General features: G+C 52.3%; 1 protein-coding gene across 8 annotated transcripts in view; it reads left to right on the forward strand.

The window, feature by feature from the left end:
• Positions 1 to 22635, forward strand: part of ITSN1 (intersectin 1) — a 215769-nt gene that overhangs the window by 155064 nt on the left and 38070 nt on the right. For 3 of the 8 annotated variants that reach the window (XR_007407674.1, XM_049104747.1, XM_025449776.3), the window contains 4 exons: positions 895 to 940; positions 3358 to 3479; positions 6278 to 6395; positions 8057 to 8248. Coding sequence is in view for 7 of the 8 variants with exons in the window: in XM_049104747.1 (XP_048960704.1) it covers positions 895 to 940; positions 3358 to 3479; positions 6278 to 6395; positions 8057 to 8248 (478 nt within the window). In the remaining variant the exon portion in view is untranslated. Of the gene's footprint in view, positions 1 to 894; positions 941 to 3357; positions 3480 to 6277; positions 6396 to 8056; positions 8249 to 8645; positions 10167 to 22635 lie in introns of those variants that run through there. The other 5 variants (XM_049104749.1, XM_035709477.2, XM_049104748.1 and 2 more) reach the window with 3 other exon arrangements.

Consider the following 22635-nt stretch of genomic DNA (forward strand, 5'->3'; position numbering starts at 1 on the left):
ATACTTAATTTACTGCCAGATAGGGACTCAAGAATGAAAATCAATTCAGAATAAAGCACTTTGTAATGACAGATGACAGTCTGGCCCCTGTCCTGTCTCAAGGTCTCTATTGGCTTGGTCAGCTGGTTTAAAATTCCATGAGTACCCATAAAGGAATTCAACCCCAGAGCACTTTTGGAACAATTAATCGTTGCAACAACAAAAATATGGTCTGCTTCTATGGATTGTGCATCCAGCATTGATAGAGGAATTTCAGTGTTTAAACAGTGTAAGATTTGGGCAAAAAAGATACACAGGCGAGTAGCTGCCTCTGTGGATAAAGAGGTGAATGGGATAGGGGAAGGCGTGTTTGAATTGCCATTGTGCTGTTTCAGTTATCTTTTTTTTTTTAAGTAAAAAGATAAAGCTCTAAAGCAAATGTAGCAAAATATTAATATTTTATGTAGCACATCTGGGTGTTGGGCTCTGGATGTCAGAGTCTCTGGAGTTTTATTGTGTAAAATATTCAGTAACCATTTGAACATAAGCATGAGCTCAGTGTTTAGGACATAGCCTAACAGTCTTCCTCGCCCGGCACCCCCTGTTTGGTGTGACTCAGGGACAGGATGCACCTGTGCTACACGCAGACAGTACCTGAGCCGTCTGGGATCCTATACTTGGCTCACTTCTCTCTAAAGAAGAGGGCAAAAGCTGTGTGTTTCAAAGTACTCGCTTTGTCCCATGTTTTCCTGACACACATCTGATGTCAAGAGATAGAGTTGCTGCCGTGTTTCCCCAGAATGAACCAGGGGGCTTCAGGGGCTCAATCGGGCTTGGGTCATCATTGATCGTGTTTTTAAGTTGCATGACCAAAACTCTTCAGTATGCAAATGAGACCTTTTGCTCTGTTTTAAGGGCTCTGGAACTGCTGGGAAAACAGGGAGTTTAGGAAAAAAACCTGGTAAGTTGCAAACCCTGATGCTTATTTTTCAATGTTTTTGAATGTAATTGATAGTTGCTCCCAACCTTTTGTTCATTAGGGCTGGAAGCCTAAAAAAGACAGACAAAAGAATCTTAAGAGCAGTCAGAGTTTATCCTTTTATTGGAATCCATTAATAATGTGTACGTGGTTATGAGCGATGTCTGTTGCTTCACACATGGGGTGTGGTGGGGGGGACACTGCTAGACAGAAGGTTCTCTTGGGTTGTGAAGTAAGTCAGGCAAGGTGGTGGGAAGTCGTAATGCGTAGAAGCTCTAAAAGTAATAGGACTGCTGCATCCTCGTTCTCTTGGGAGGTCCAGGAGGCTCCTTCCCTCTCCTGATAGCACAGTTCGGTCCCAGGACATAAATAGTGGCAGAAATTCAAAGAGCAACAAAGTAGAGGTCCCCAAAATGAATATTTGGAAGCCGTAGGGCGGTTTTCATCAGGTACACATTTGAAGATGCAAAATTACAGTCATCCCTCTGAATTTAGTGCTATAGTTTATTTAAGCAAAATCACACGTTCTGCAAATAGTACCACGAAAGAGAAGCAGAGGTGAAATAACATGGTTTGTCTGGCACGCCTTCCTCCTGTAGGTCACTGGAGCGTTTTTTGCTGTTGTGTCCGTAGGAGATGAGGGGTGGGGAGGGTCCCCGGCAGGCCGACAGGGGGATCTGACGTTTCCATGTCCAGTGCTCAACCACAGATGGCCTGACCTGGCGGGGGAAAGTGGGCTCTCGGGCTGCCATAGGGTATTAATCAGACTCCAGACACTGGAACATGGGGTCAGATCTGTGTTTTAACTGTGAGTGTTTTACATTTTGAAACTGTCATTCCAAAGGGTCCAGATGGGCTTAACTTTATACTGAAACCAGGGGGCCGCTCCAGGACACCAAAGACAGAGAAGAATGCTGGGGGCAGATTGCTGGCTGGGGCACGCCAGGTCCTTTGAGGAGCAGAAAAATCTGAGGCCAAATAGGACAGTGATTTGGACTTTCTCCAAACCAAAAACTCTTGGAATCTAGAGCTAGCCATTGGCATGTCAGGGGAGAATTCCTACCCTAGCACAGAGTTCCCAGCTCGGGCTCTCAGTAGGGCCAAGGTGTATGGAATCTGGCCTCTTTCTTACTTGTCCTGATCTCCCTGGAGCATCGGGCCGGGCCTGCCCCCGGACAGCCTGGCGCACCCAGCATGGTGATGGGCGGCTGCTACTGTGCGTTCCTGAGCACGAGGAAGTACAGTCAGGGGACAGGGGGCCTTTTTCCCTTTTTCCTTTCTTTCTTTTTCTTTCTTTCTTTCTTTCTTTCTTTCTTTCTTTCTTTCTTTCTTTCTTTTCTTTCTTTCTTTCTTTCTTTCTTTCTTTCTTTCTTTCTTTCTTTCTTTCTTTCTCTTTACCTCATCCCTTCTTTCTTTCAAGATCTATTATGATGGGGAGAGAGTGTGGAGGACTAGAATGGTTTGCTCTGCATTGCTTCTAGAAGTTCCAAAAGCAGTCACTGGATACGCCAGGATTCAGTCAGACAAGGATTTTGGTTTTGTTTTGTTTTGTTTTGTTTTTTCATACTCGACCTCCTGTGCCAATAGAAACGTACTTTTCAGAGCCTGGTCTGTGGTACTGCTGGGATTTTTCCCATGAGATTTTTAACATTCAGGGAAAGTAAAGAACTGTTTAGGTTTTTTGTTTTTTCCTGTGCTAAACTGGTTTTTGCATAAAATTCTCTTCTTAACTCCAGATTTTTTTAAACTTGAAATAAAAATAAACCTGCATTGACATGATTCCTACCTGATATCCAAGGATTCCCCTTTGTGTGAGCCACAAAGACAGTGGTCATGTGGGTGGGGCTAAGCGTCTAAAGCCACAACCTGGAAATCAGCTAGCGCCACACTCCCAAAAGTTTCTGGAGAATATAGAATTCTTCTTTCTACTTACTTGGCAGGTGGGAAAGCTCCACTTGAGTTCCTTTATTCACTTGCCCACCCTTGAATGTGCTGTGTGCTAGCTCTGTGGGGTGGAGGGTGGCGTGCAGAGGAGCCAGGCCCTGCTGTGGGCAGCAGGGTGTTGGCAGCAGTTGTGGTGGGGGAGGCTGGGACAGAAAGTACGAGAATTGGGGGCAAGAATGGGGTGGAGGGAAGTTGGTAAATAAGTTCCAAGAGATGATGAGGAAGTCCTAGAGCAGAACCAAAAGATCACCCGAGCCCTTGAATGCTGCATCTGGGTCATAGGTCGTGGAATGGGGGTAGGGGGGATGAATGAACCATCTACATTTAGTAGAGAACCAGCCCAGGGCATTGACTTTGATGACGTGAATCTGTGAACCCGGGAGGTGGCTGCGTCTTCCTAGAATTTCTTCTCCTGACTGTAACACTGTGCCACGATGTTTGATCTTGTTTTTCAGAAATTGCGCAGGTTATCGCCTGCTACACAGCTACTGGTCCCGAGCAGCTCACCCTGGCCCCTGGTCAGCTGATTTTGATCCGAAAAAAGAACCCAGGCGGTTGGTGGGAAGGAGAGCTGCAAGTTAGTGTCTTTTCCATTTGTTTAAAATTCTGTCTGAATGTGAATACTCAAAACCCCAAAGGGATACGATTTCATCGCACAGTACACATAACCCCACCACCACCTCATCCTGCTCTTGGATATCGAGAGATTCCACATCATCTGAATCTATGTGTTTGTTTCCTGAGCGTTGGACAGCCAGTAGCAGAATTGTGAGAGCTAAGGATTCATTGGAAGATTTATCCAAATTTGCTTGACTCCTGAATTCAGATAGTGAGTGGTGGGAGCGTGAGAGGTCAGGATGAGGGATGTGGGCAGAGTCCTTCTCAGGGGTCATGGCATTATAGAAGCAGAGATCTATATAAATGTAAGGTGTGGTACAAAAGCTGCATGTGCACATCACAACATGCTTGGTTCCCATGTGTGGAGTGTGTGTGTGTATGCATGCATGCGTGCACATGCGCATTGTATGCGTGTCCTCAGTTCACTGTTTTGTCGAGGCAAATTTGGGTCAAGGAAGTGAGGATCTATATTGTGGTGAGCTGAAGAAATGAGTACCTCTATATGATTGGAGGGCAGCTAGTTAAAAAATAAAGTGCCAGCAGAGTACAGGGTGAGCCAGGGGACTAGAGAAATGTGTCTTGGCCAGAATGGGAAGTCGGAGATTAAACTTCCTCTTGGGCAGCCATAAAACCTGTCCAGCAGGGCTGACCACATTGACCTTCCAGGCTCAGGAATCTGACCTCTCGGGTCCTGGAATCCACTCCTCTTCATACTACTGTGCTGGCATCACCTGAGGCTGCCTCCAGGTGCCCTTCTTCCCTTCCCAGCCCCACACTTACTAGTCTTACCAGCCATCAGTGACACCTCCGCTCCAGCCTCATTGCATTTGAAAACAAGGACCGCTCCAGACTCTCAAACCTCATTGAGAATAACATGCTAGTTATTGTCTACCTAGTGCTTGTCTACCCACACCCCACTCCCTTCTGCTCCCCTAGTGCTTGTCTACCCACACCCCACTCCCTTCTGCTCCCCACCCTTCCCCCACCCCCCACAGCTGGCCACGTCCCACTTCCTCCAGAAGTGACATCTTCCCCTGAACTGTGGTGGTCCCGACGCCCACACCACTCTTGGTATTTAACATTGTTGTCGATGATATTCGCGTTTCACACATATTTCTTATGTCACCATGCAGGTTATCAGCTTTTTGAAGGTGGTAACCATATTTTTTCATCCTCACGCTCCTAGCACCTTGCTCAAAAGGGAGTTTTGAACGGTTCTTGAAATCCACAATAAAGTGGGTGAATTGCCATGCGCAGGAGGGCTTCTGGTGCCTCAACCAGAGGCTCTCTCATTGTGGATACACAAACGAAGAAATTGCCAGTGAGCTCAGTGTTCTGCCCTTGTGAAAGTGCAGGGCTGAGGCGTAGCAGAGTCATTGCAAGCCATATGGCGGCCTACTGGGTACAGGAACACGTGGGGACTTGAAAATGAGAGGCTGCAGTCGTGGGCGGATTCACTGTAAAAATAAAAGCTTTAGTCCTTGAGCCAAGGGCACGAAGTCTATCAGACCACAAGGAAGGGGAACTTGATCCGCATTCTAAAAGTAACCCAGATGGATCCTTCTCCGTAATTTGGCAGGTGGGAGGGCAGAGTAAAGGTAGAGGAAGTTTGCTTTGAGTTTTATTTTCTTATTTTTGGAACTGGTAACATATTTGCATGGTTTAAAATTCAAAAGTGAGCAAAAGGGGATATGAAGTGTCTCCCTCCCACCCCAGTCCTCAAAGGCAACTGTTTTTACCAGAGTCTTGCTCCTAGAGATGCTGTGTGTATGTGTGTGTGCATGTGTGTGCACATGTATGAATCCTTTTGAGTTTTCTGTTCCCATTGGCATAGTTGGGTGCTCGTAGCGCTTCTCGTGATTCCCAGCTAGGGGCCCCCATCTCATAGAATTGCAGATCTCAGCTCACCACCTTGGTTATAATTTCCTCCATGTCGTATATTACCTCTTTCCAACAACACCCAGCATGTAAACACTCACTAAATGGCTCTCGTGTTGAATTGGATTGAAATGAAGGAGAAAAGAATGTTAGTGCAAAGCGTGGCTGCAGCCATCGTGTAGGCCTGGTAGTTTTTGAAAACAATGTCAAGCTTAGACTCTTTATGTTCTGTGTGTATTGCACGCGTGTTGCCTCATGTAACCCATAAGAGCGCAGGTGCGAGTGTGAATATTGGCTTACCACTAACTGGCTTGTAAACCTGACACTATCAGTTGACTTTTCTGGGCCTCACTTTTGTTATCTGGGAATCGGAAGTAGTAATAGTATTCTCCTCCTGGGATTGTGCAGGTAAATGCATATAAGATGCTCGGCGCAGAGCCGGACTCATTAGAAGTACCCAGTGACTGTTACCTGCTATTCTTAGTATTTTTATTGTCATCATTGTCACTGTTACTCATCAAATCCCTCCGTAATGTTGGCACTCGCCATCACCTCTGCGTCACCTGAAAGTAACACGTGAGAGCCAACGCAGTGTGAGCAGTTGCCTGTGCCAGCCCTACCACATCACACTGAGTTGTGACCCACACCATCCAGCCTATGCAACAACATTCCCAGCTCTGCTGGCCGATGACTACTACACTTCGAATTTTAGCTACAGTGTTTTCATTGTGTAATACAGGAACTCGGAGGTTCTACTGTTAATGCAAGTTGGTTTGTAATTTTCTGTAAACTTTTAAGTGCTCTGTTGCGAAGCAGACTGTACCCTGAATGAGGATGAACCTTTTAATAAGCATTTTGATGTAATTATTTTCTTACTAGGCCCGTGGGAAGAAGCGCCAGATAGGCTGGTTCCCCGCGAATTATGTAAAACTTTTGAGCCCTGGCACGAGCAAAATCACTCCAACGGAGCCACCTAAGCCCACGGCGTTCCCGGCAGGTAGGCAGCATACGATCTCTACTTGGCAAATGGTCTGCGGGTCGCGGTAGTCTTTCACTCGGTTTTCTCACGAAGGATCTTAGATTGCCTTTCACATCTGCTTGTGAACACTTCTTGTACTTGCCGGGACCGATACCCAACTACTGTGATATGGAATATGTTTTTTCAAAAGGACCAAGTATGTGAGCAGCTTGGCTGTTCTGGGTACAACAGAGCCCTTGTTGGACTCTCTTCCTAAAGGAGTCATGAATGCTATGGCATTAAAGCCAGATTTTTCTCTTGATTTCCTTCCAACTATTTAAATTGGGATTTGGGCTAGGGGGTGAGGGGACAAAAAAGAGGCTCCTAAAAATAAATGGCTGGGGTCTAAATAGGTCAGGAGATGGAGCTGGAGGCCACGGGGGTCTGTTGGTTGTAATGTGCTGCTCACTGAAGACCAAAATAACTCCCCTGTGACATTTCCTGTGAACAGAGGGGGCTTCGCTTAATGGGCAGGATGTTGCACACGCTCTCCTAAAGGGCTCAAAAGAACAGAGGGCACCGCGACTGAGCCGCTTGGCTATTTTCTGACTGAAGAGACCAAATTAGATGCTTTAGTAATATCTGAGATGGGCGAGGTTAGGGGAGCAGGAATCTGCCCTCGGGTCTTCAAGCCACCCGTTCTTGGGTGGCATTTGCGGAAAATGTAGAAGTTTTTGTTCATGTCTGTGCTATACGTCCCCAGTGAAATCAGATTAAAACTTGGCAGCCTTGGCAAGAAATGAAGGGATTGGCAAACCAGGGCTGTTCCCAGCCCCAGCTGGGCCTCTCTGCCTGAGCCGTGGCCTCCTGTGGGCGGAGGGTGTGGTGCCAGCTGGACCTCCTCTCCCTCGGGGAGGCCTGGCAGGAGCCCCTTCATCAGGTTGGTTGAAACCCACAGAAATCATTTGCTGAAGTGATTCAATTAGCTGGAGAATTTGAAAAAGCTAAAGCCATAGATAGGCTGGTTAAGGAAGATTAATTAAGAGGCCCAGCCTGACGGTGCAGACTTTATCTAAAGTGTTGCTAAGGCCGGGAAAGGAAAACGATTTAGCCTCCCATAGGTTTGAGGGAAAGTGGGCGTGGAGATGTCTTCCTTTGAGACAGAATTCTGAGCCATAAAGATAATAGGAGAATAGAACACTGATTTACTTTCCAGTAGGATTTGGATTTGTGGGGGCAGCGGGGTGGGGGGTGGACATCAGATGATTAACTACCTTCCACTTTTAAGGGGGGGGGAGAAAGAAGCAGAGCAATGTGGTGAAGCCCCCGGGGTGCACAGCCGTCCTGGGCAGTCGGGCCGGCTCCCAGAGTCTGCATTTCAGGGGCGCTCCCCTCCGCCCACATAGAAGCGAGTCCGCGAGCCTTGGGTCATCGTCCTAAGTTTTCCGCTGATGAGCACACACGAGACAGAGGAAGGTGTCGCGCCAGCTAAAGACTTAGCGCGAAATCTTGCCATGGCCTTGGTCTTTGTGTCCCCTGCCTTCGTCCGTCGCCCTCGCTCGGCGAAGCCCAGCAGAGCGGACCCACTTAATTGTGCCCCGTCCCGAGAGAGAGAGAGAGACAGAGAGCGAGCGAGCAACAGTGGCGTCGGGAATGCCTAACGAGCCCCCGTGGCCCTCACGCGGCCCTGTCTCCCGCAGTGTGCCAGGTGATCGGCGTGTACGACTACAGCGCCCAGAACGACGACGAGCTGGCCTTCAGCAAGGGCCAGATCATCAACGTCCTCAACAAAGACGACCCGGACTGGTGGAAGGGCGAGGTCAACGGGCAAGTGGGGCTCTTCCCCTCCAACTACGTGAAGCTGACCACGGACATGGACCCAAGCCAGCAATGTAAGTGCCCGGGTGGCTGCGCTGCCTCTCCTCTCTGGTTCCTTTCGGTCGGACGTGCAGCATTGCTCTGATTCTGCTGAGCTTCGTTTGCAGAACTTTAAAAGCCAGACCATTGCTGCATTCACCACAGTCTCTTTGAAGACCTTCTGTAATGCGAGACTTTATCTTGCGGGGTTGTTTGGTTTGGTTTTGGTTTTGGTTTGGTTTGGTTTTTTTTTTTTTTTTTTTTTTCATTCCTTCTGTAGCATGTCCCCCTCCCGCCCTCCCCACTTTTTCCTTTTTTTTTTTTTTTTAATCATTTTGGCACCATGCTGTTTACATGCCTGACTCATTTTCCTAGCTTGAATTTTGCTCATTGTTTTGTTTTGCTTATGTGTTGTTCTCCTCCTTTTTCTAGGAATCATATGTTGTCCATCCCCCCCTCAGGCTTGAAAGTCCTCAAAGAGACCCACTATCCCATATCACTGCCCAGAGGGATGATGGGAGATGCAGCCTTGATCATGTGACTTCCAGCATGATCACCTACTGCCTTCTGAGTAGAAGAACTCACTGCAGAGCAGTTTACCTCATTTTACCTTAGTCGCATGTGATGACAATGTCGAGCTCTTCCTTCCAGAGATAGAAGCGAACATTACAAAAATACACAGGGTAGTGGGTCCTTTTGTGGCTTTCCTAGTGACTCGAATTGACTTCCCCCCCACCTTTGCACAGGTGCTTTCAATAGTTTTAAAAGTGTTTCTAAAAAATATATTTTAGCCTTTTAATAAAAATCAATAAATGACTCCTTTGCTATTTCAGTTTTGCAAAAAGACCCACTATCAAAGAATGCTGCATGTGCTATTAAAAAAATGTTCCAAATGTCCATAAATCTGAGACTTGATGTATTTTTTTTTTCATTTTGTCCAGTGTTATCAACTAAATTGTGTAGTTTGGGGTCCCCCCCCTGCTGTAGACGTACAGAGGAATTCAGTATATCTGTTTTAAAGACTTGTAGAACGACCCCAATTAAACGGAAGGTGTTTTGTGCTTGTTTGTGTGTATCAGATGTACCTTGCTGAGCATGTAATAATACATCCTGTACATAAGAAATTAGTTCTTTTCCGTGGCGAAAGCTACTACCTTGTACGATGCTCTAATCATACTGCATTAATTTGATTTTGCACAGTGACCTTGTAGCCACATGAGAAAGCACCTGTGTTTTTGTTCGGTCTCAGATTTATCTGGTTGAGTTGGTGTTTTCTGTTTTGGGTTTTTAATTTTGCGTGTTTTCATACCATGAAATCAGACACCGCCGAGGTTGTTACGATCCACAGCATCCACAATCTCTTCCTAGTCTCTGTTACATGAAGTTTTTATTCCAGTTACTCTTCATGGAATGACATATTTTGAACAAGTAATTTTCTTGACAAGAAAGAATGTATAGAAGCCTCCTTGCAATTAATTTCCAATGTTTACATTTTTTTAACTAGACTGTGGGATTTCTGCAGATTAATATGGAACGGAGCTCCTGGTCTGTGTATGTGTTTGACGTGTTGTAGCCGAAGCCTTGTGTGTCTTTTAAACACTAGTTGGAAAGCTCTCAATAAAAATGCCCGTTGCTGACAGCCCAGGAAACCGGGGAGGGGGAGCCTCGAGCACAGTCTCACAGTTTCCACTAATGCCTTTGTAACCTGCAGTTACCTTCTGTTTTTACATCTCCCTTGGGAGCAGATGTCCGGGCTGGCAGCTGTGTAGGGCCCTCCTCCACTCCCGCGCGCAGGGAACGAGGGCTGCTCCTCCTCATCCCCTCGCCCTTCAGTATTTTCATGGATATGAATGTAAGATATATAAATATATAAACCTGCGGCTTTAACAACTGTAATACAACCTTTTGAATTAGTTACGTGTATAGATAATTAAATTCTTCATATAAAAGTTAGACGGAAATGTCTCTGTGTTTTGCTGTTGGAACCTGGCAGTGGTGACGGGGAACCAGGCAGACCAGATGTCAGCAGGGGGGGGCCAGCTGCCCACGTGTCCCATAGGACACTCGGGCCTTGAGATACCTACACCGTCCGCTCCTCCCTGAGCCTGCGAATGGCCCTCCCTCTCCCCTCGCCCCCCGCCCCTAACCTGACCAAGGAGTAGAGGACTGCCCCGTACAAGATGGGTTTTGAAGCCTAGAACCGCCACGCAGCCGAGTGGTTAACTGTCTCCGCGGGCTTTTCCGTAGATGTCATTGGTCCACTGACAGGTGCGTGACTCGGCACATAACATTTTTCCGCACGACGTATCATGACAAGGGTCTGTTGACCGTCCACAAAACCGTGTGGGTGGAGATGGGAACTTTCACGTCTTCCATCCTGCCGTCGCCATCCGTTTCTGCCTGGCACGCGCCACTCTTGTCGCCTTCGCAGAGAACAGCCAGTGTGCACAGTGACGAAACTCTTTGCTCCGATGACCACGCGCTCGATTCCGATCGTGAGCTTCACTTAACCGGCGCTCCGCTGCCATTCAGTTGAAGAGTGATTTCCTTCATCAGTTCAGCAGATGTTTTTTGGGAGGTGCCCTACTGGGTTCTCGGTCCTCATGGGGTCTGGGTCCTCGGGTCCTTTTTTTTTTTTTTTTTTTTTTAAGGTTTTATTTATTTGTCAGAGACCCAGAGAGAGGCAGAGACATAGGGAGAGAAGCAGGCTCCTTGACGGAGCCTGAGGTGGGACTCCATCCCCCAGACATGGGATCACACCCTGAGCCAAAGGTAGACCCTCAATCACTGAGTCACCCACGTGTCCCTGGAGTCTGTGTTCTAATGGGAAGAACAAGGCATGGGATCCCTGGGTGGCGCAGCGGTTTGGCGCCTGCCTTTGGCCCAGGGTGCGATCCTGGAGACCCGGGATCGAATCCCACGTCGGGCTCCCGGTGCATGGAGCCTGCTTCTCCCTCTGCCTGTGTCTCTGTCTCTCTCTCTCTCTCTCTCTCTCTCTGTGTGACTATCATAAATAAATAAAGAAAAAAATATTAAAAAAAAAAGGAAGAACAAGGCAAAAATCAAACTACTGCACTCCATGTATATATATATATATGGGGGGGGGGGTGATGAGATAATAAGTTCTGTGCCAGAGGAATGGATGTAAGTCACCACGGAGCAGGACATCCAGAGCAGAGGGGGCAGGGAGGGCGGCTGCAGGGCAGAGAACCCTTCCAGGGGTAAGTGACCTTTTAGCATACAAGTAGGGGCCAGATGAAGCTGGGAAGAAAAGTGGCACAGATGTCAGGACATGCAAATGCCAAGGGATGAGTGGAGAAATCTCCACCTCCAACCGCCCCCCACCTGCACCACCACTGTGGAGCAACAATGCCACCACGAGCCCCACGATGCCACAAGCCCCATGTCTTGCTCAGGACCCCTTCACCCATATAAGCCAATGTTTCTTCTCCAGCCTTGAGTTTGGCTGGAAGTGACACATTGTCAAGGTGGGTAATACTCTGCACTGTGTGTAACTCTGCACAGTACCCTCTCTGTAGAGCCTTCTGTTGGCCTCCTGGTCGTTTTCCCAGGACGCTGCTCTTTCCTCTTACAAACCATTCAGTCTGCATTTGATCGCAGGGTATCCATCTGACCCAGGGCCTCTCAGCCGGGGGGATGCTACTGCCATCTAGCGGGTGGAGGCTGGGGATGCTGCTAACTGTGCTACAACGCACGGCCCTGCCCCCCACCCCGGGACACCAGAGAATTATCTGGCCCCAGATGGCACCAGTACCAGAGTTGAGAAACCCTGGTCCCACCCACTGGCCGTTTTGGTTAATGTTCACCTGGTTGGTCACGGCCAAAACGGTTGCCCTGTTGGTGGCGGCTGAGTTTGTTCTGGTAACTACTGTTGAGTAAACGTAATCATGTAATAAGTTCATGCTCAATATCTGTAGCATAAAATGTGTCCCAGAGTCTTGGTTCTATATTTTAGACTTGATCTTACTCTTTCTGGCTAGTCCCCAAGCCACACAATTTGGTTTTAAAGTATTTTAGTCCCATTCTCAGAGAATCTGATTGTTAAAAGACGGATAAACCAGAGGGAAAGCATCTTTTAATTAAATTAGCCAAGTAATGCCAGGTATCTCCTTTGGCCCCAGAGTTCCAAGATGTCAGGTTGTTTGTTTTTTTGGTTTTGTTTCTTTTTTTTGAGTTGTTAAACAAAAATCACTGGTCATTAAATCATTTAATTTCATAATTGGTGTTGATTTGTCCAACGTGAATATATTTACAACCGAACTTTGGGTGGTACAGTGGCATATGGGGAAGAAGAGTAGAAATGAGATCACCTTCCTTTTGCAGTTTTGAGTTGCCTTCCCAAGGCCAGCTGCCTCTCCGCATCTCAGAACAGGGCCTGGAGAGCCGCAGGAACAGAGTGGTGGCCGATGGGCCCAAGCCCAGACCACCTCTGCATAAAAGGGTGTCTGGGAGAAGCTGATCTAAAGCAAGGATTCATTTTTTTATGTAAAAAAAAAAAAAAAATTCACCATTACACAGATGGTAGAAACTGGTGTCTGCCCTGTTTCTGGAAGGGAACCGGGCAGATCCAGACTCCCATAGCAGATGGTGACTGGGCTCTCTATGCCTTCTTTGATCCCATCCGAAGAAAGGAAAAACTGATAATACCAGCTTAAGAAAACCCTCTAAATAGTAGGTTGGAACATATTCCTATTTCTCACCCATGAAACAGCAGCTCCTGTCGTTCAGTACACTGATCACCTGGGCCTACAGTAGGTTAGGTACTCAGAAATGCTGTTTGAATGAGTGGGTTGACCAATTAATGAGTAAGAAGGAAGCACTGGCGTTCATTCCTCGTACAACACGTGCTCCCCCCCCCCCCCCCCAAGAGGTTCCCTTTCGTGTAGCTGTGAGCTTCCTAAACGCAACAGTATCCTTGGAACAGTATCTCATGCTCATGGGGGATTTGCACCTCTGGTCTATGAAGGAGGCTAAGGACCAGAGATGCCAGGGTGCGGGGGACCTTCGTCCTGGCCAGGTCTTCCCCCTGCCTGGGGCGGGGGAGGCACCCACCCAGATTGCAGCAGGGACGGGCCTACCCAATCACGGCCTTGCTTCCTAGCCAATTGGAAAGTATTTCTGGGAGTGAATATTCATTTTTTTTTTTTTGCCTCTAGCAAAATTAGAAGTTAATCCTATTCATTCTTTCTAGTTCCAAAAATACCCGAGAGAATTTTTAGGGAAACTACAACAGAGAGGGGGGAAAAAAAGCATCTTCAAAAATATCTCGTATTTTGGATCTGGTGGGGTGGGGGTTGGGGGGACATAATGAGGTCAAGGGTCAGGGTGGCTTTATGTGAATACTTCACGTCAGCCAGAGTTCTCAGGCCTTCCTTTAAGAAAACCCCACACATGAAAAACCAGATTTCCAGAATGTTTCCTGGTGTGTAGCTATTCCATTTCCCTTGGGAGAAAGTTCTAGCCTTTAAATGAAAGACTTCCCCGGGCATTTTTATTTCTTTCTTTCTAAGATGTTTATTTATTTATTAGAAAGCATGAGAGAGAGAGGAAGAGAGCACAAGCAGAGGGGGAGCAGAGGCAGAGAGAGAAGCAGACTCCCCACGGAGCAGGGAGCGGGAAGCGGAACTCGATCCCAGGACCCTGAGATCATGACCCGAGTGGAAGGCAGACGCTTAAGTGACTGAGCCTCCCAGGCACCCTCCCTCAAATGATAGGACTTGATTCATGAAAAAACTGGAAGGTTTGGTTTGTAAAAAGTGAGAATCAGCCATGGAACTCTATCAGGGCCACTTGGGGTTAGGCACACTGCCTCTCAGGAACCCCCAGGTTATATTTTATGTTGTGCACAGGTGTGTGTGTGTGTGTGTGTGTGTGCACGCGCCTGTGTGGCCGACACACGGTCAGGACAGTGATTTATGGGCAGGTTAAACGCCTTCGCCTTCAGCTTGGTAACATCGGGTGGGATGGTGAGGTTGGGGCGCAGCCCGAAAGCAGACCCATCAGGCCACACAAGCTTCTGGCCCAGGCCGCCAGCTGCCGTGCCCCACATCTGTTGGGCACATGGGGCCCGAGTAGTATCGCAAGCCTCTAAAGAGGAAGTGTCCCTTCCTCTGACTCACGCCCTGATTTGGTAAAGTTGGGCAGATCCCCCTTTTCGTATAGCCTCTCCCGGGTGACCCCGGGTGGGGGGCAAGGGGCCACTTCACCTGCCCTTTCTCCTCCAGGAACCTGTCCTCACAGTTGAACAACTGGATTCCCATGGTGTCCCCTTCTCTGTCCTGGGCTGTCCCCTCCCCTCTTGGTCCCCAGGACGCCCCCTCAGGCACGCTGGGTCCACTCGTGGCACTCCAGCAAGAAAGCGGGAGGACGTGCATGTGTGAGTGTGTGTTGTGTGTTGTGCATGCGCGCGCAGAGATGCTCCCCGGGATGGTCCCACGACATCCAGATGTTGGATGTCGCCCCACGCTGTGAGCTGAGCACCCGGACTCTGGGAGCTGCGGGGACGTTCTTGCAAGGGCAGCCCCCAGTCCCCCGGCTCGTGGCCAGTGAGAGCAGCAGCGCCTCGGAGCCAGCCGCCTCTCGGAATCCCTACACCTGCCGTGGGAAGATGGGGAATAGGTTCCTCTTCCTATGTGGCGTTCGGCCCCAGCCAGGATGGGGAGCTGGTGCCAGATTCTAGCACCTTCTCCGCGCACAGGCTCCAGGCGCAGCCAGCCTCCTCAACCTTTCCAGTCCTCCCCGCCTCCCCTGCGGACCTGGGTATTTTCCAAAGACAAGGGCCTGCCAGACATGCCCTTGCTCAGGGTCACCCCAAGAACGGCTGCCAGGGCGTCTCCCCGTCATCCCTGGCCTCTGCCAGAGATACGTGGTGCCAGATGTACCCACACGGCTTACCTACATGTTCACTGTGATACTTCTTTCCATCTCTCCTAAAACTTTGGGATAGGGATCCCTGGGTGGCGCAGCGGTTTGGCGCCTGCCTTTGGCCCAGGGCGCGATCCTGGAGACCCAGGATCAAATCCCACATCAGGCTCCCGGTGCATGGAGCCTGCTTCTCCCTCTGCCTGTGTCTCTGCCTCTCTCTCTCTCTCTCTCTGTGACTATCATAAATAAATAAAAATTAAAAAAAAAAAAAAAAAAAAAAAAAAAAAAAAAAAAAAAAAACTTTGGGATACTTTGGGGCCCCTGGGGGGCTCAGCAGTTGAGCATCTGCCTTCCTTTGGCTCAGGTTGTGATCCCGGGGTCCTGGGATCGAGTCCCGCATCGGGCTCCCCGCATGGAGCCTGCTTCTCCCTCTGCCTGTGTCTCTGCCTCTCTCTCTGTGTCTCTCATGAATAAATACATAAAATCTTAAGAAACACACACACAAACTAAACAACTTTGGGATATTTTATTTTTCTGCAGGCAGACAGTGGGGGTGTCCAGCACGCCGTCAACCTAACCGTAGCCTGGGCTTTTGGAGACGCTAGGAAGGGCTACAGGGTGGTGGTTCGGAGCGTGGGTTCAGCTCCCAGCTCTCCGGCGGGTTGATTGTGGGCAAGCTACTAAACCACAATTTCCACCCGGAGGGACGATTCCATTTGCATGTGAGGGACAGTAACAGCGCCAGGCAGGCAGGCAGCCCCCCACAGCCTTCTCCTTCTCACTGCAGGGGAAAGGCCTTGCACCTGGCCCCGAGCATGAAGGAATCCACTTAACTGGCTTCCTGCTTGCTCGCCGTACACCCAGACAGCGGGGGCTTGTGTGCATTTTAAGGCTTTACAGGAGACGAGCTTTGGCAGGGGAGGGATTTTGGAGAGAAAAGTTTGGACTTGGCTTCCCTAAAACCTCCAGACAGCCCGCTCCTTCGGGCACACGTCGGGGCCCCTCTCGTGCACCGGGGGAGGCCCCCCGTGTTGAAGCCAGCCGCTTCGTCAACCCTTCCCCACGTTCCCTGCAAGTGCAGAGCCGCGCAGCCTCCCCAGCAGACTCTTGGCCAAGGGGACAGGCTGCCCCGTGTTTCACACGGCCGGCGGCGGGGAGGCCAGGGAGGCCACCGGAGCAAATGGAATGTGCGAGGCTTCTAAATGTCATGTCTGTGGACCGCGTTGGCAGGCCCATGCAGCGCCCCACAATAAACCTGTCACCGATGCATTGGGTCGCTGGGTCCTTTCTTTCTCATCACGGCCTTCTGGGGCTTGTGTTCTCTTGCCAGCAGAGACTGGAACGGTCAGCTCCCAAACATGCCAGGAGCTCATTCTTTTTGTTTGGCTTTTGTTTTGAAGCAGCCATACAGCGTGGATGGGGGACATGTGTCACGAGGGGGTGCCACCCCAAAGCGCCGTCTCCAGAGCAGCCACCCCCAGCACGCTCGAAGACTGGGAGATCAGTTCTCTCCTGCCCCCTGGAAGTAGCCCGAGAGGCCTCTCGGGATCCAGAGCTTTGTGTGCTCTGCGAACCAGGCCCCCAGCGGAGCTCCAACCCTGTAATCTGCCCCAGAGGAGAAGGGGGGGCTAGGCCGCCCCCCTCCTGCGTGCAGCATTACCTTGTTCCGAGGCTGCCGTGGGAAGATCCCCATGTGTCCAAGTCATCGGTGCAACCCTCCACTGTCATGGTCTCCCTCGTGCTGGGACACCCCCCCCCAGTCCATCCTCAAGGGACAGAAGTCCTCCCCCCCCTCCCCTGCCTGTCCCCTCCACCCTGCCGTGGCAAGGGCCCAGGGTGCCCAGCTCCCGCGAGGCCGGGGAGGTGCCCAGCCTGCCTGCGTCTCCTGGCAAGCAGCTCTTGTCCCGCTACTTCCCTGACCATCAAGGCCAAGGAGCGTGGAGCCAGGTGTCAGGCCTGTGCTCAGTGAAACGAGAGCAGACGAGGCACCCGCGCTCATGGAGCTTGTAGGAGCCAGAGGAAACCACCCCCAGACAACGCGCAGTCGTTTCAGCTAGTCCGGACCACAGGGCCCAGAGCGTGACTGAGGACCAGGCCTGTCGCAGACGGGAAGGGCCGGGAAGGTGTCTCTAGAGAGGTGACTTGGGGGTGGAGGTCTGACTGCAGAAGCTCTCTGCGAAAGTCAGGGAGGAAAGTGCTTAGGGCCTGAGGAATCGCAAGTGCAAAGGCCCTGAGGGTGACTGAGGTTCTCCTGCCCCCTACCCCATAAGGACTACTAGCCTTCTGACCGGTCCCTGCACCAGGCTCACTGTCTCCCAGCCTCTTCTCCACCCCATGGCCAGAGAGATGTTTTAAAGGTGGAACTACTCTGCTCACGATCCCCCCGGGGCTCCCGGTCCTTGTGTGACGGTGCCCCAGATCCTGTAGCTGGGCTGCCAGTCCTCGCCTGTGTGCTCCCTTTGAGCATCGCTCGCTCACCGCTTGCTCCAGGAAGCCTTCCCTGATCAGCGCCTGCCTGTCTGGATTGCTGATGGAACAGCCCCAGATGGCTGCTCTCACCCGAACACCGGTCCAGGTTTCTAGCCCCCAAATGTGAGGCAGGTGCAGGGGCCCCGGGCCTCCAGGCTGCAGGAGGGGCCGCTGATGCTCGACGAGGTGAAGGCCCGGCCCGGGGCCCTTACAGAGCCGGTGGCTAGCATCCCCGTCTAACATTCTTTCTGCCACCTTTGAGTAACCCCGGTGGCCCCTGACAGAGGCCTGGTGGCTTCCAAGTGACCCTCTTGAAGACCGTCTCCTCCCACCTCCGAACCTCTGGGTGGAAATGCCCACTTTCCTCACCGGTCCCCACGCGCTGGGCCTGCAGTGGGGAGGAGGTGAGCGGTGAGCGGTGAGCCGAGAGCATGGACGCGGGGCCTTCCCCCGCTTAGAGACCGTGTGACTCAACCTCCCGGAGCCTCCTATCTCCCCTGCTCAGGGCCAGGCGGCACGAGGGTCCTCGGACCCCCACTGTCCGGCCCCACGCTGCCTGTCTCGTCTTACCCAACCAACATTCCTCCTCTGTCACCACCATCCAGGGGTCTTGGTCACGCTGAAGCCACAGGGGGGTGGGCCGACCCCCCTCCTCGATGCCCCCTCCTTTCCCCACTGCCCAGCCCAGCTCCACGCACTGGCCAGGGCTCAGCCCTTTGCTGACCTGCCAGTCACTTGCCGCACACGGAGCTCAGCAGGTGCAAGCCGATGCACAGACACACAGACACGCATCCCCCGCACGAGACCCTGAGCTCCCGGGGGCCAGGCCGTGCCCCACGATCATCTACCCGGGATCAGCTCTAACAAGCAGCGATGGTACCTCCCCCTGGACAGTTTGTTCCTGTGGGACGCCCCCAGCTGCCCTGCAGCTTCCAAGTTGGAGGCCATGCATCTGTGCCTTGCACATTTGCACGCCTCCCTCCTGGGTGCCATGGCCACAGTGGTCGCCCAGGAGCCGTGGTGGACAGTCCCCTTGCTCGGCGGGCTTGCTCCTTCCTCCCCAACTGGGCTGCAGGGAGAGGACACATCGGGGTTCAGTCCTTGTGCTGGGTGGCCTCGAACCCCACACAAGGCTGTGCTGATTTCAAAGCTACACTCACCTGAGGCTGGAGACGAGTGTGTTAGTCATGGGAATTGTCAAGCATCATTCTTTTTGTTTTTTTTAGGATATTTATTTATTCATGAGAGACGCAGAGAGAGAGGCAGAGACACAGGCAGAGGGAGAAGCAGGCTCCCTGCGGGGAGCCCAATGTGGGACTCGATCCCAGGACCCCGGGATCATGACCTGAGCCGAAGGCAGACGCCCCACCGCTGAGCCACCTGGGCGTCCCAGTCATGCATCATTCTTACCACCGCCCTAACTACGATGTATTTGGTTTTCTGTCTCCCCTACTAGAATGGAAGCTCCTTGGAAGCAGGGACCTGAGCGCATCTGTGCAGTTGCTGACAATGAGCAGGAAATGTCCCGGGCTCCGGTTGTCTCTTGTTGTCCCACCAGGAATCAGTTTGCCAAGTTAGGAGAAACAGCAGGGGACTGGGCTATTCTTTTTTTTTTTTAAGATTTTATTTATTCACAAGAGACACAGAGAGAGGCAGAGACACAGGCAGAGGGAGAAGCAGGCTCCCTGCAGGGAGCCCGATGCGGGACTCTATCCCAGGACCCCGGGATCACACCCTGGGCTGAAGGCAGATGCTCCACCGCTGAGCACCCAGGTGCCCCAGGGACCAGGCTATTCTTAGAGGCTCGAGAAAAAAGTTCTGCCGGGATGAGGAGCACGCTACCCCCAACCCCTGGACGCCAGAGCAGATCCCAGGACCAGTCAGCCGAGCGTCGTTCTCAGAGGAGACGCAGTGGCCTTGACCTGGCCTGGCTGCTCCCGGCCCCTGCAGGCCTCGGACGCCAAGGCCAGGAGCGCCCCCCTGGCCGGGGCTGGCGGAACGAGATGGATGGGCCACCCTTGGGCCCACTCTTTGAGAAGCTGGTGGCTTCCTTGTGAGTCTCCGTCTGCCACGACCGCAGGAGCGAAGGTTTTGTTCCTGCTAGCAGAAGCCACATGCATCCCTGGGCACTGCTGTCCCATCAGCCCAGTGAGGACCTTGAGCAGAGTGACCTTCCGAGCTCTGGCCCTGGGGTTGGGGGTCGGGGTGGCCGTGTGGCCCCCAGGAACACAGCATCAGCGGCTGCCTGGGCTCCAGGCCCTGGACGCGGGGAGGCGTTCCGAGTCACAAACGTCGCTTCACTTTGGACAAGTTGCTCGAGTGACCCGCCTCCGACCATCCGGCATCATCGGTTCGGCAGTTGTGACAACTCTCATGCTTCGTGAGCCTGGACAGATCTCGTTTCCGAATCCTGCTCCCGTGTCACACCCGCTGTCTGGACCTCCGGGCACCCCGCCATCCGACGGGGAGGTCCTCACTCTTGGCTGCACGTCGGAGCCGCCTGGAAGCTTCAGGACTTACGGCCGCCCAGGCCGCCCCCTGGCCAGGCGGGTTGGGTGGGGCTGGGGTACCGCAGGGATCCCCGGCTTGATGATAGCCCCTCGGGCGATTCAGATGAGCAGGCCTCCGAAGCCACAGCCCCTACCCCCCTCCAGGCGGCTGCCACGGCGACCCTTCTGGAACACAGCCCACACCTGTCCCAGCTCTGCAGCCAAAGTGTCACCGTCTCGCTCTGGCCTTTGGATTCCTTGACCCTATTTCCCCCACTGGGGCTGAATTGAGGCCCCCCAGCCCCAAACTGAAATGTTGAAGCCCTCACCCCCAGCGCCCCAGAATCTGACTATATTTGGAGGTGGGGCCTCTATTCAAGAGGCCACCAAGTTAAGACGAGGCTAGTAGGGTGGACCCTACTGCAATCTGACTGCTGTCCTTCTCCAGGAGAGGAGATGTGGACACGGAGAGTCACCAGGGACATCGGGGTCCTGGGGAAAGGCCACGTGAGGGGAAGCTGACCACTGCCCGCCACGGAAAGCGGGGGGGCGGGGGCTCAAACCAGCCCTGCTGGCACCGTGATCTTGGACTTGGCGCCTCCGGACTCCATCCCTCTCGTCTGAGCACCCCCTCCTACCCCCCACCAGTCTGTGGAGCCTGGTCCTAGCAGCTGTCGCTAAGCTGTCACCTTCCCAGCAGGGCGAGGGGCCCGGTGGCCCATGCAGCGTGGGACTCCCTCTGCCATGGATGAACCAAGGCTTTGGGTGTCTCAGATCCCTGTGTGCTGGATGAGGGGGTGAGCGCACGGGATTGTTGGCGAGGATGCAGTGCTTGCGAGTGTGGCTGCTGGGGGCTTTCCGCCTTGTGGTCCCTGGCTCCCAGTCACCCCTGCATCTGCTTCCCACTCCCTCATCTGTGCCCGAGGCTCCAGGCCCTGCACCACCTACTCCCCTTTCTCTGACCATCCCCCCTGCTTGGCTCCCTCACTACTTCTCCCCACCCTGGCCTGTGCCCCATGGAGTCCACCCCAAATTCCTGCTCCCCTGGAACATATTTCCGGGCCCCTCTGGTCAAAAATAGTGCACACACATTCCAATAAAAACGTGTCTGTACTTCTGTGCCCTGATTCGCCTTGTGTATCCGGAGGATTTATTGATGGTCGTGGCCAAGGACCCCTGAGCTGGTGCGGGATGGGAAGCAGGAGCTCAGGGGGCGTCCGGCCGGCGGAGCGTGTGACTCTTAATCTCGGGGTTGTGAGTTCGAGCTCCACGCTAGGTGTGGAGATGACTTAAAAATAAAATATTCCAAAAAAAAAAACAAGAAAGAAATCAGGAGCTCAAGAAGAAGGGGAAAACGCAGGTGGAAACATAAGCGAGGCCAGGAATGAGCTAACAGGTGCAGACCACAGGGCCCCTGACGCCCCGCCAGGGACGTCATTGGCTATAAAGCCATGCATGTTATGCCTTTAAGTAAAAAGTTACCAATATTCTTATTTATGGCAAATTAAGAGAGAACCTGACTATGAGAGTAGCTGGATCTTTGCAAATGCTCTGTGGTCATCAAACTGGCTGGCAGCTCACATAGATCGGAGTCCCCGTCTTAGGAGGAAATGTTACCTGGCAGCCACGTTGGCACTTTGAGGCTGCTGGGTCACTCCTGCGTGGAAGCCCCCGCAGGGAGCCGGCCTAGTGGGGCCTGGTGAGTCCCCAAGACAGGCTGGACGGGGCGGCCTGGGCTCAGCTGGCCATAAGGCACAGGGGGCTTTGGTGGCCTCAGGGGACATTTCCCCAGCTCCCACCACAGGTCTCCATGCCCACTAGCTTCTCTGGGGCCCCACGGAAATCTAGTCTGAGGGACTTCAACCCTGAGGTCTCAAGGACGGCAGCTTATGGCGGTGCCTCTACCGGGTATCTGTGCTTCGGCAAGAACCAGAGTCTGGATGGGCCACCCGAGCCTCTGGTAGACCAAAGCCCCCTAAGGACGGGGACCCCCACTCGCCTCATTCATCACCAGATCCCAGCTCCATGCACAGCTGCACGGCAGGATGCACAAGTCCGCGGCCTGGGGATCGGGGTTGGGGGTGGCGGTGGTCAGACGTCAGCTGCAGGTGGAGGACAAAGTGCTCTGACCAGAGGACCTTCTTTATGTCACATCCATTGTGGCCTTTCCTATGTGACAGGCCATCCCGCGTGTGCCATTCTTTCCAGGGGGTTGAAGGCAGCACCGTTAGATTCATTGTCCAGAACAATCCAGGGTAGCCTTGGTGGGGAAGTGGGCTCACCTGGTGGGAGACACCGGGGCCGTGGGGCCCCTGTTACCTACATTCAGGCCAAGCCTGGAGAAGCCTTCAGTCGAGAGGGGAGCTCCGGCTCCAGGGTGTGTCCTGGTGAGCGGGGCCGCTTAGCCAGGGATTTGGGCCGGGGGTCCCCAGAGACTCTGGCAAGTGCTTTCCCTTAAAGATAAAAATCTATGCCTGGGTTTCCGTATTGCTGAGTGGTACCCAGATTTCTCACCTGGTCCCTCTGGCATTATGAGGACTGTGATGGAATGTACTTCCGCCTTACCCCCCTGCCACTCC

This window comes from Canis lupus, chromosome 31 (genome assembly GCF_003254725.2).
Source record: "Canis lupus dingo isolate Sandy chromosome 31, ASM325472v2, whole genome shotgun sequence".
Lineage (NCBI taxonomy): Eukaryota > Metazoa > Chordata > Mammalia > Carnivora > Canidae > Canis > Canis lupus.